The sequence below is a fragment of the Scyliorhinus torazame genome, chromosome 7 (genome assembly GCF_047496885.1).
Source record: "Scyliorhinus torazame isolate Kashiwa2021f chromosome 7, sScyTor2.1, whole genome shotgun sequence".
In the NCBI taxonomy this organism is placed as follows: domain Eukaryota; kingdom Metazoa; phylum Chordata; class Chondrichthyes; order Carcharhiniformes; family Scyliorhinidae; genus Scyliorhinus; species Scyliorhinus torazame.
In genome coordinates, this window is record NC_092713.1 from 193,708,343 (window position 1) to 193,720,695 (window position 12,353).

General features: G+C 50.5%; 1 protein-coding gene across 3 annotated transcripts in view; it reads left to right on the forward strand.

Annotated features, from left to right (window-relative positions):
- Nucleotides 1-6,517: 6,517 nt before the first annotated feature.
- Nucleotides 6,518-12,353, forward strand: part of adam19b (ADAM metallopeptidase domain 19b) — a 271,511-nt gene continuing 265,675 nt past the window's right edge. For all 3 annotated transcript variants that reach the window (XM_072511913.1, XM_072511914.1, XM_072511915.1), the window contains exon 1: nucleotides 6,518-7,241. In XM_072511913.1, coding sequence (XP_072368014.1) covers nucleotides 7,010-7,241 — 232 coding nt within the window. In that variant the 5' untranslated portion in view covers nucleotides 6,518-7,009. The remainder of the gene's footprint in view (nucleotides 7,242-12,353) is intronic.

Genomic DNA, 12,353 nt, shown 5'->3' on the forward strand with positions numbered 1-12,353 from the left:
TTCAGATGATGATTTAAGATCTCACTGCATCAGTTGCAAAAATCAAGAGGTTTGCCCTAGAAGTGCCTTTGAAGTTTTGAGGATTTTAATCTTTCATTTACCAGTACTTCCCTGTATATAATACACATGAACTTGCATCCTGATTTGCAGTGGCACAATTAATAAGCCCATACCTCAAGAAATGATCTTTATGCTGCTTTGTTCCTGTTTTCAGCTTCTTCTTCATGGGTTGTGCACCAGACGCTCTGGAGCTCTCACCAGCACTGCTGGCAGCTACAAAATGGAGGAATCGCTCTCGCGCCCAGAGCATATGGTCTCTGCTGCCTCTTCTGGAGAGAAGATTCTATCGATTTTTTAAAAGAATCTGTTCCTGAGTCAGCACGCTGATGTCAGGAGGAGGCAGACTGCCTCACTGGGCTCTGGGTCTGCGCATGGCTGAGGGGGCACGCATGCGCGGGACGGCTGGCATTCTGAAAACTGGTCGCGGCCGTTGGACACTTCTTCCCACGATCGAGAACACCACGACTGATGGCCCTGTGACCTTCCCGACACCCGCCCGTGACCCACTCATGGGTCATAACCCTGAGTTTGAAAATGACTAACACAGAAGCTTGGTCAGACCGCACCTGGAGTACTATGTGCAGTTTTGGTTCCCTTATCTTACAAAGGATATTATTGCCATAGAGGGAGTTCATAGAAGGTTCACTAGACTTGTTCTGGAGATGGTGGGACTGTCTTACGAAGACAGATTGGGAAAACCAGACCTGTATTCTCTAGAGGATATTTCACTCAAACTTACTTTAAAAATTTAAAAGCAGTAGACAGGGTAGATGCAGGTGTGATGAGTCTCGAATCAAGGGGCACAATTTCAAAATAAACGGCATTTCACTTAGCACCGAGATGAGGAGAAATTTATTGACACGGAGGGTTGCGAATCGTTGGAATTCCTTACCCCAGGTTGCCGTGAAAGTCATTGGGCGGGATTCTCCGCTTGCTGACGCCAAAATCGGGGGCGGCGCCTGTTTCTGGATGCTCCGCCCCCTCCAAAACGGCATCATCGGTGAGTACGCTGCTGGGATGGCCTCAGGACATCAACTGAAGGCCCTCCCCCGATGCTCCGCCCCCAATGGGCCAACTTCCCGATGGTGTGGGACACGTGTGTGATGCGACCATCAATTCACACAAGACGATTAGTAGAAGTGAACAGTGGTTTTAATACGCTAGATCTGTGCCTGCCTGCGACTGCTCTGTAGTGAGTGCCGCCTACAGGCTTATAGGTTTATATACCACGCCTGAGGTGGCGGAGCCACAGGCAGAGCCTACAAGGGCATCAACTTAATACAACACAATACAGTGGTGAATTGTAGTAGCATACGTTCACCACATTCACCCCCTGTTAAAAAATTGAAGTCCAGCGGAGGTTGAAGTGGGCTCACAGATCGAGTCTGTCCGGCGCCTTGATCGTTCTCTGTGATCGCCTCAGCTCCGGCTTCGCTGTGGGCACGGGTGTTGAACTCGTCGCTGCGGGCACGGGTGTTGGGCTCGTTGACTCCAGGAGCATGTCATCTGGAGCTTCATCACGGTAGGTCAGCGATGGGGGGAGCTGGACCCTCTCGACCAGGGGGTCGGACTTATGGCTCCTCACGTGCTTCCGGAGGAGGACAGGCCCCGGTGTTGTCAGCCAGGACGGAAGCGAGACCCCGGAGGTGGATTTCCTGGGGAAGACAAATAGGCGGTCATGAGGGGTCTCATTCGTGGCTGTGCAGAGGAGCGACCTAATTGAGTGGAGCGCGTCCGGGAGGACCTCCTGCCAGCGGGAATCTGGGAGACTTCTAGACCGTAGGGCCAGAAGGACGGCCTTCCATATCGTCGCGTTCACCCTCTCCACCTGTCCGTTTCCCCGGGGGTTGTAGCTGGTAGTCCCGCTCGAGGCAATGCCCTTACCGAGCAGGTGCTGATGCAGCTCGTCGCTCATAAATGAAGAGCCCAGGTCACTGTGGACGTAAGTGGGGAAACCGAACAGGGTGAAGATGCTATGCAGGGCCTTAATGACAGTGGCCACGGTCATGTTGGTGCATATGATGGCAAAGGGGAAACGGGAGTACTCGTCAATGACGTTAAGAAAATACACGTTGCGGTCAGTGGAGGGGATGGTCCCTTTGAAATCGACACTGAGGCGCTCAAAGGGGCGGGATGCCTTCACCAGGCGGGCCTTGTCTGGCCGATAGAAGTGCGGCTTACACTCCGCGCAGACTTGGCAGTCCCCGGTCATGGCCCTGACCTCCTCGGAGGAGTAGGGCAGGTTGCGGGCCTAAATGAAGTGGAGAAGCCGGGTGACCCCCGGGTGACAGAGGTCATTGTGGATGGCCCGAAGTCGGTCATCTTGCACCCTGGCGCATGTGCCACGGGGCAGGGCATCTGGGGGCTCATTGAGCTTCTCCGGACGTTACACAATATCGTAATTATAGGTGGAGAGCATCAGTATTCACCAAAGAGAAGGAATTGGTAGATGTTGAGTCTGGAGAAGGGGGTGTAGATAGCCTGGGTCACATTGTGATCCAAAAAGACGAGGTGTTGGGTGTCTTAAAAAATATTAAGGTAGATAAGTCCCCAGGGCCGGATGGGATCTACCCCAGAATACTGAAGGAGGCTGGAGAGGAAATTGCTGAGGCCTTGACAGAAATCTTTGGATCCTCGCTGTCTTCAGGGGATGTCCCGGAGGACTGGAGAATAGCCAATGTTGTTCCTCTGTTTAAGAAGGGTGGCAGGGATAATCCCGGGAACTACAGGCCGGTGAGCCTTATTTCAGTGGTAGGGAAATTACTGGAGAGAATTCTTCGAGACAGGATCTACTCCCATTTGGAAGCAAATGGACGTATTAGTGAGAGGCAGCACGGTTTTGTGAAGGGGAGGTCGTGTCTCACTAACTTGATAGAGTTTTTCGAGGAGGTCACTAAGATGATTGATGCAGGTAGGGCAGTAGATGTTGTCTATATGGACTTCAGTAAGGCCTTTGACAAGGTCCCTCATGGTAGACTAGTACAAAAGGTGAAGTCACACGGGATCAGGGGTGAACTGGCAAGGTGGATACAGAACTGGCTAGGCCATAGAAGGCAGAGGGTAGCAATGGAGGGATGCTTTTCTAATTGGAGGGCTGTGACCAGTGGTGTTCCACAGGGATCAGTGCTGGGACCTTTGCTCTTTGTAGTATATATATATGATTTGGAGGAAAATGTAACTGGTCTGATTAGTAAGTTTGCAGACGACACAAAGGTTGGTGGAATTGCGGATAGCGATGAGGACTGTCTGAGGATACAGCAGGATTTAGATTGTCTGGAGACTTGGGCGGAGAGATGGCAGATGGAGTTTAACCTGGACAAATGTGAGGTAATGCATTTTGGAAGGGCTAATGCAGGTAGGGAATATACAGTGAATGGTAGAACCCTCAAGAGTATTGAAAGTCAAAGAGATCTAGGAGTACAGGTCCACAGATCACTGAAAGGGGCTACACAGGTGGAGAAGGTAGTCAAGAAGGCATACGGCATTCTTGCCTTCATTGGCCGGGGCATTGAGTATAAGAATTGGCAAGTCATGTTGCAGCTGTATAGAACCTTAGTTAGGCCACACTTGGAGTATAGTGTTCAATTCTGGTCGCCACACTACCAGAAGGATGTGGAGGCTTTAGAGAGGGTGCAGAAGAGATTTACCAGAATGTTGCCTGGTATGGAGGGCATAAGCTATGAGGAGCGATTGAATAAACTCGGTTTGTTCTCACTGGAACAAAGGAAGTTGAGGGGCGACCTGATAGAGGTATACAAAATTATGAGGGGCATAGACAGAGTGGATAGTCAGAGGCTTTTCCCCAGGGTAGAGGGGTCAATTACTAGGGGGCATAGGTTTAAGGTGAGAGGGGCAAAGTTTAGAGTAGATGTACGAGGCAAGTTTTTTACGCAGAGGGTAGTGGGTGCCTGGAACTCACTACCGGAGGAGGTAGTGGAAGCAGGGACGATAGGGACATTTAAGGGGCATCTTGACAAATATATGAATAGGATGGGAATAGAAGGATACGGACCCAGGAAGTGTAGAAGATTGTAGTTCAGTCGGGCAGTATGGTCGGCACGGGCTTGGAGGGCCGAAGGGCCTGTTCCTGTGCTGTACATTTCTTTGTTCTTTGTTCTTTGAGAGTTCGATTCTCCACCTCAAGATTTTATCATTCTTGATCTTGCCCCGCTGTGTGTTGTTGAACATGAAGGCTACCGACCATTGATCGGTGACGAGGGTGAACTTCCTACTGGCCAGGTAGTGCCTCCAATGCCGCACAGCTTCCACAATGGCTTGAGCTTCCTTTTTGACAGAGGAGTGTCGAATCTCGGAGGCGTTGAGGGTTCGGGAAAGAAGGCCATGGGCCTACCTGCCTGGTTAAGGGTAGCGGCCAGGGTGACATCTGACGCGTCGCTCTCCACCTGGAAGGGGATGGACTCGTCCACCACGTGCTTCGCGGCCTTGGTAATGTCTGCCTTGATGCGGCTGAAGGCCAGGTGGGCCTCAGTCGTCAGGGGGAAGATGGTGGCTTTGATAAGTGGGCGGGCTTTGTCCGCATAGTTGGGAATCCCACTGGGCATAATATGAAAAGAACCCGAGGCATCTTTTCAGGGCCTTGGGGCAGTGGGGAAGGGGGAGTTGCAGGAGGAGGCGCATACGGTCGCGGTCGGGCCCCAGGACTCCGTTTTCCACGTCATAGGCGAGGATGGCTAGTCGGGTTGTGCGGAAAACGCATTTCTCCTTGTTGTAGGTGAGATTGAGGGCTTGGGCGGTTTGGAGGAACTTCTGAAGATTAGCGTTGTGGTCCTGCTGATCATGGCCGCAGATGGTGATGTTATCCAAGTATGGGAACGTAGCCCGCAGCCCGTACTGGTCAACCATTCGGTCCATCGTTCTTTGGAAGACCCATTGGTCACACGTGTTGGGCGGTATTGAGGATGGCGGCCAAAGATGGCGGACCCCATGAGTCGCATGTGTCGGGTAGAGTTAAAGATGGCGGCCCCCACGGATAGCACAAGTCAGATGATGCGTCAGAAGGGGCGGTACCGGCAGGTAAGCAGCTGCGCTGCGGGGTCTATGGGCCTGTGAGTCGGGCCTGCGATTTAGGAGCTTTGGGTCGGGCCAAGCACACTTTGGCATAATGTCCTTTCTTGCCGCAGTTGCTGCATGTCGCGTTCTGAGCTGGGCAACACTGACTGAGCTGCTGGTTCTGACCGCAGAAATAGCAGGGCGGCCCCCCGGGTTGGGCAGGCAGTCGCATGGCACAGGCCTGGGACACCCTCGGGTCGGGTCATAGTCGCGCCTCCGGCACCCACAAGGGAATCACGTGGTTGGAGGGGAAAGCATTGAGGCTCTGGAAAGCTACCTCAAACGAGGTGGATAGTTTTACTGTCTCTTCTAGGTGGAGGGCGCCCTTTTCGAGCAGGCGCTGTCTTACATAGGTGCCCCGGATGGCGAGTTCCATGTGCTGCGAGGTCGTGACGTCCTTGTAGTTGCAATTTCGAGCGAGTACCCTCAGGTCGCGTAGATATTCCTCCAGCGATTCCCAGGGGCGTTGACAATGTGTGGTGAGGAGATGCCGCGTGAACACTTTGTTTACCGGCATGCTCGGCCACGGACCCGGCAATTCTCTGGCCGTTTCTGTCAGGAGCTTCGGGGGGTTTGTGTGGCGCGGCTGCGAGCCCCCCACTGGGCGGAGCATTGCTGCGGGGGCGCCGCCGACTTTTTATCGTAAAACTAGAAACTTCCTCCGGACATAGCCTCAAAATTGGATAATCCATTGTGTATGTTGAAGGTAGATAAGGTGGCACAGTGGCTAGCACTGCTGCCTCACAGTACCAGGGACCTGGGTTCAATCCTGGCTTTGGGTGACTGTCTGTGTGGAGTTTGAACTTTCTCCCCGTGGGTTTCCTCCTACAGTCCAAAGATGTGCAGGTTAGGTGGATTGGTCATGTTAAATTGCCCCTTAGTGTCCAAAAACATTGGGTGGGGTTACGGGATAGGGTGGGAGCATGGGCCTGGATATGGTGCTCTTTTGGAGGGTGGTTGCAACCTTGATGGGCCGAATGGCCTCCTTCTGCACTGCAGTGATTCTATGATTGTATTCGATGATAGATTTCTGATTAATAATAACATAAAGGGTTACGGGGTAGTAGATGTAAAAGGCATTGAAGTATCCAATCAGCCATGATTGCATTGAATGGAGGAGCAGGCTTGAAGGGCTGAATGGCCTACTCCTGTTCCTGTGTCCCTATTATCTGTGTCATCAAAGCTCAATCATGTTTTTAAATCTAAAATAAGCGCAACAAATGCCAGTTATCTTTGATCCCAAGCACGTTAAAAATTGCTTTAATTCCTCGCAACTCCCAGGACAATCCTGGAGAGATGGCAACTGCATGAACACCTCGCCTTCAAAGGACATCTCTTGGCAATGTGACCTCTGCATTGCAGCCCGCCTTCCCCCAGGGAAGCCAGGTTATGTGCTGAGAGTTTCTGGAGTAGACCTTGACAGCACACGCAGCGGGGGAGTAAACTTACGGAGAAGAGCAAAGGCAAATTGTTTTTATTTGAAAGCGTACCGCAGATCACATGCGAGGAAAAAAAATGACACACAGGCCAAAATGAAGTTGCGGCTGAACTTACGCAAATTGAAACAAAGAAATGAAGCTCAAACTCTTCCAGCCACGTGCATGAAAATTGGGATCGAGCGGAATATCTCCACACAAACCAAAAGGAGGGGGGTGGTCCTACAATGTAATACATTGAAACAGAACTGAGACCACACACAGAAAGAAAAAGCCCAATCACAAGTTTGCAAGGCTGCAAAACGGAAGAATGATCATCCAGGCGTCCGGATCGAGATGTATTGTGTTCATTTAGCCCCAGACGGTGCTTTTAACTTAATGGTCAGAGCTTCACACTTGAGGGGGGGAGGGAGGATCCAGGGAGCTCGTCCCCCCTCCCAGTGATGCCCAGGACGGGCTGGCTGAAGAAATCCAATCGAAACGGTTACGGGAATTTGGATTTTAGTGAGGGGGGAGGGGAGGGGTTGCTGCTGAAGGAGAGAGTCACTTGCGGACAGTGGCATTTGGAAGGGCTGATGGCTCAGAGATTGGGACCGACCCAGAGACCCCCAGTCCATCTCGCTCAAGTGCTGTGCTGCCTGGTGCTGGCTGGCTGTGTGGATGCAGCGGGCGGAGGTGAGGCGTGTCCGTTCAGTGACTGTATATGGCATCAATGTGGAGAATCTGACCGTTAGCGCAGGCATGTGTGTGTGTGTGAGAGAGAGAGGGAGAGAGAGAGAGAAAGAAAGAGAGAAAGTTGCTTTAAATCTGAGAGGAGGGAGGGAGGACAACAATGCTTTAGACTTATTTGTTTCCCTCGCCTCCTGATTAATACCAATTGTGTAATTCTCCTTTGGGAGAAGAACAGAGCACTGAACTCGTTAGTCACAGGCGCTGAGAGCACCAGACTGGAAAGAAGGAAGGGCTCTGTCCCATAATAAGACAAATCTAGCTTGTATTTCAGGATGCGAGGAGATAATATTTTGTGACCTGTATTATACAAAAGATTATGAGGAAATGGCAAGGATTTCCCCACCTTCCAAGATCCAACTCCGCTCATGATCAGAGCGCAGAACTTGGGCAGTTAACATTTTGTGAAAACGATTCGTGTGACATTGCTGCAGAGTAATATTCCCACTCGATAATATCACAGACATCTGCCTGGTGTGTGAATGCATGTGTGTCTAGTGTGTGTGTATGAGGTATGCATTTGTCTGTATGTGCCAATGTGTGTGTTTATATACACGGCATGTATACATACACACACATATATATGTACATATATATATACATACAGTGTGTAGATGTGTTTGCAAAAATATTTCATGTGGATATGGGATTGTGTGTGTAAATTTAGTGGATGTCCCGAGGCCATATAAATGTGCTTTCTTTCTTGGGTAGTTGTGCATATTTGTGCATTTTAATACGTGTATTATATATAGAGTTACAGTACTGGCAATCTGAAAGGGCACTCAGAGTTCAACATACTGCGAAACCAACCTCTTGAAATTGAGTATGGATATTAGTACTAACAATGTGCGTTTTGAATAAATCAATAAGACGCAAAGAGATAAAACCATTGGTTTATGTGCTGGAGTGCGTTTGGGGGACGGTGGGGGAGGGGTGCGCAGGATGCTAAGGTAGGGGTGTGGGGGGCATGGTACAAAGGTAGGGGTGTGGAGGCGGGGCATGGTACTAAGGTAGGGGGGTGGGGGGGTCGAAGCATTGTACTAAGGTTGGGGTGTGGAGGCGGGGAATGGTACTCAGGTAGGGATGTGGAGGTGGGGCATGGTACTAAGATAGGGGTGTGGGGGGTCAGAGCATGATATTAAGGTAGGGGTGTGGGGCGGGGCGGTACTAAGGTAGGGGTGTGGAGGCGGGTCATGGATTAAGCTAGGGGTGTGGGGATGGTCGGAGCATGCTACTAAGGTGGGGGTGTGTGGAGGTGGGGCATGGTACTAAGGTAGGGTTGTGGAGGCAGGGCAGTACTAAGATAGGGGTGTGGGGGCGGAGCTTGGTACTAAGGTAGGAGTGCTGAGATCCTGTACAGTCATGCTAGAATTTAAAAAAAATCATTTTCAAGATGTGGGCATTGCTGGGAACATCAGCATTTATTGCCCTTGAGAGGGTGGTGAGCTGCCCTCATGAACTGTTGCAGCTGATGGGGTCAAGGTGCTCCCATAGTGTTGTTGGGTAGGATGTTCCAGGATTTTGACAGGGCAGGAAAGGAATGTTCAATTTTGGATGGGGAAGATGGAGATGGTGGTGTTCTCTTGCCCTTCTAGGTGGTAGAGGTTGGCAGTGGCTGTCCGAAAAGGTTGCTGCAATCCATACTATAGGCAGCACACACTGCCACCACTGTGCACTGGTAGTGGAGGGAATGGATGTTTAAGGCTGAGCTTCTTGAGTGCTGTTGTGGCAGCTGGGCCAATTCTACGTTACTTCTGACTTGTGCCTTGCAGGTGGCGCAAAGGCATTAGAGAGTCAGAAAATAAGTCACTCGCTGCCGAATACCCACCCAACATGCTCTAGTTATCTCCAGTATTTATAATTAGAACAACTGAGATTTTGGTCTGTGGTGATACCCCTCCAGATGTTGATGTTGATGATGATGGCGAGTTGGGCAATGGTAATGTTATTCAATGTCACTGGGACACGACTATCTCTTGTTAATGATAGTCATTAACTGGTAATTGTGGCATAAATGTCACTTGCCGTTCATCAACCCATTTCTTGCTACATGAATGTGTCTGCGTTAAAATGCGATGATGGTATTGTGGACTGGAAAACCTGGTTTTAATATAAAATGCCCAGGGTCCAGCAGAAGAGTTCTCAGGTCTGGGTCAACCTGGTGCAGAATAAAGGTCTCTTTGCTCTGTGCCACAAAAAGGGGGTTACATTCTCCGTTTCCCAACGTCGATTTCGTAATTGGCGATCAGGCGGAGAATCCCTTTTTCTGACAGAATCTGGGCAGCGCCTGTTTTACGCAGGTTTTGCATGCTCCGCCCCCTCCAAAACAGCATCATCACAGTTTGCGTCACACGCCGTTGGGAAGGCCTCAGGACGTCAACTGAAGGCCCTCCCCCGATGCTTCGCCCCCGATGGGCCGAGCGAACGATGGCAAAGGTGATGTGTGGTCCCAGCCGTGCAGGAACCCGGCGTGGCGGCTGCAGACTATGTCCAGCGCCGTCACAGTCGGGCGGGAGCCGTGCTGCTGGCCAGCGGGGCTTCGGCGAGGGCTGGGAGGACTGGTGGAGGGTGGCCAGTGGGTGGGGAGTTGGTGTCCATGGGGGCACTATCTGGCAGGTCCGGTCCGCGCATGGCCAGCGACATGTTGTATGGTGCGACCGCTGCGGGTCCGTGGCGCATGCATGGCCACGGACCCGGCAATTCTCCGGCCACTTACTTCATGGCGGTCGAGCGTTTTGCTTGCCGTGTGGCTGCTAGCCCCTCACCTGTCGCAGCATCGGTGAGGTGGCGCCACCGATATTTTTCCATATAAAATGCCACGGATCCTCTACACTTAGCCTCAGAATCGGAGAATCTAGCCCAAGATTGTTTTTCATTTTTGGCTGGACAAGGGCTGCTATCCAAACAACCTAGCAGCACCCTCTGGGTATAGAGATGAAGACTCATGACTTGGGTGAGATACCTCTGTAGAGTCAGGCTGGAGAAGATGAGGGGAGAAAAGTAGTTTAAAAAAAAAGGTAAAAACAGATCAAGAGTACAGTCAAAACATCAGTGCAAAGATTAAGGAAAATAACCGCTTGAAACTGGACAAATTTAACATTAACCATCGTGGCATTTTATTAATTAAAAATGGCAACCATAAAAATTACGTTTCATGTATTTTTTGTTCCATTGTAAAATATTTTACTTATGTGGCCTAACTTTGCAAGCCTGTTGACTCAATTCTACACTGACTGATCACTTATACCAAAGCAAGAGGGGACACTGCATTACCATCAGATTATCTCTGCATGGAATAGATTTGGAACCTGCCACCTTGTTGGGTCAAAGTCTACAGTTGGGCCATTGATTGCCCATTCAATTGGTGGAATTTTATCAGAGGTGTCAGACCCAGACTGAAAACTGGCGTGTAACTTTCCAGTCTCTGCAAATATTGAGCCAACTAGAAAAAAATGTGTGGGCATGGTATACGGTGTCACTCTGGTGGGGAGCGGCCTGATAGAGCCAGCAACCGGCTCCACTGAGATCGGGGTGCCATGTTTAAAGGACTCCTCGACCAGAACTGCAGCATAATCGCCCCCAGCTCCCATTACAGAGGTATCAGGGCCTTCTCCCTGCCAATGACACTCATCGCTGGTATTCCCCCCTCCCTACCCACCCTGCCAATCAGCAGCAACTTCCACTCACTGCCCCATCCCGCCGCTGGCACTCCTCCCCACATCCCCCCCCACGACAATCCTTGACAGCATACCACCCGCCTCAGTGTCTGCTCTCCCACCACTGCCCCCCACCACACATCAATGCACCCCCCCCCATGAGGCTCCCACTAGGGCCCGCCCCAGCACTTCACCGGCACAGGTTGGCATTACTTTGGTGATGCTAGGGTGGTACTGCCAGATTGGCACTTGGCCAACCTGACAGTGCCAATCTGTGCCGGGGACATTACCTCTTGCCCCTTCCCTGGAGGGTATACCTATCTCTGCGCCCCCGGAGGATCCCTTCAACTGCTTCTCGTTTGGCCAAACCTGTTGTAAATCTCGCTGACATGACGTCACTTTGGCAAGGTATGAATATTTAGTGAGGGAGATCATGTGGGGGGGGAGGGGGGGGGGGGGCGCCCTGCTAATAACATTTAAATTAATAGAAAACTATTGAAAAGAGGTTCAAGCCCTTTGCGGGCGAAAACCTTGTGACGTCGTCAGCGAGCGACGGGGAAAGTCTAGAAACACGATCTCTCCGGTGAGAATGAGGAGTCCCGATTATCACAGGATTTTCAGTCCACATCGCCGATCCCACGCACAAGTAGCGGGCTGAAAATTGGCCCCGGTATTTGACAGTCATGCACTTCATGCTCATTGAAGATGCATTGTTGCCACATGGTACCCCACAATTACTGCCATGATGCCTGAGCTAGTTACGAGATGCCAGACTGAATGGGTATGTTGATGATAATGTCTGAAGTTCACCACCACGCTTTCTCCATCCTCCCCCACCAAATCCTCCTCTTGCCTTTTATACTGAAATGACCTCAACACCAGCATCCAACTGGTAATGTATTCAAGTAATCATCTAATGGAGCTGATCAGAGATTTGTTAAATGGATGCATTCATAAATCTTCACCCTCCAGACTCTGCAAGGGCCAGCATTCCGATCAGAACAGCAGATCTGCCGAGCAATTATGCACAGTTTTGATAACTAGAAAATGCTCCTGCAATGTTCCTTCACTAATATCTTTCTAAAAGCTGATTTCTGTTCATGTGTATGCTGTTTCAAACCAGGCCGCCTTTTTATATCGTTTTCTTCTAGGCTGGGTATCTGTCCATACCTTGGAGTCAAACAGTCCAACTTTTAGGTTGATAAAGATGTGAGCTAGTGCCAGTTTATGTATCCACCCTACAACACACACACACACAAATTTAATCTGTGTATTGTAGCGTAGAAGCATTACCAGTAGAGTTTACTGAAGGTTTAAATGAGTTGTCAGCAACAGCAAAGATGGTTCCAGGGCAGGAGCTACATCTATTAGGAAAGATTACATAATTCTGTGCCTCTTTTCT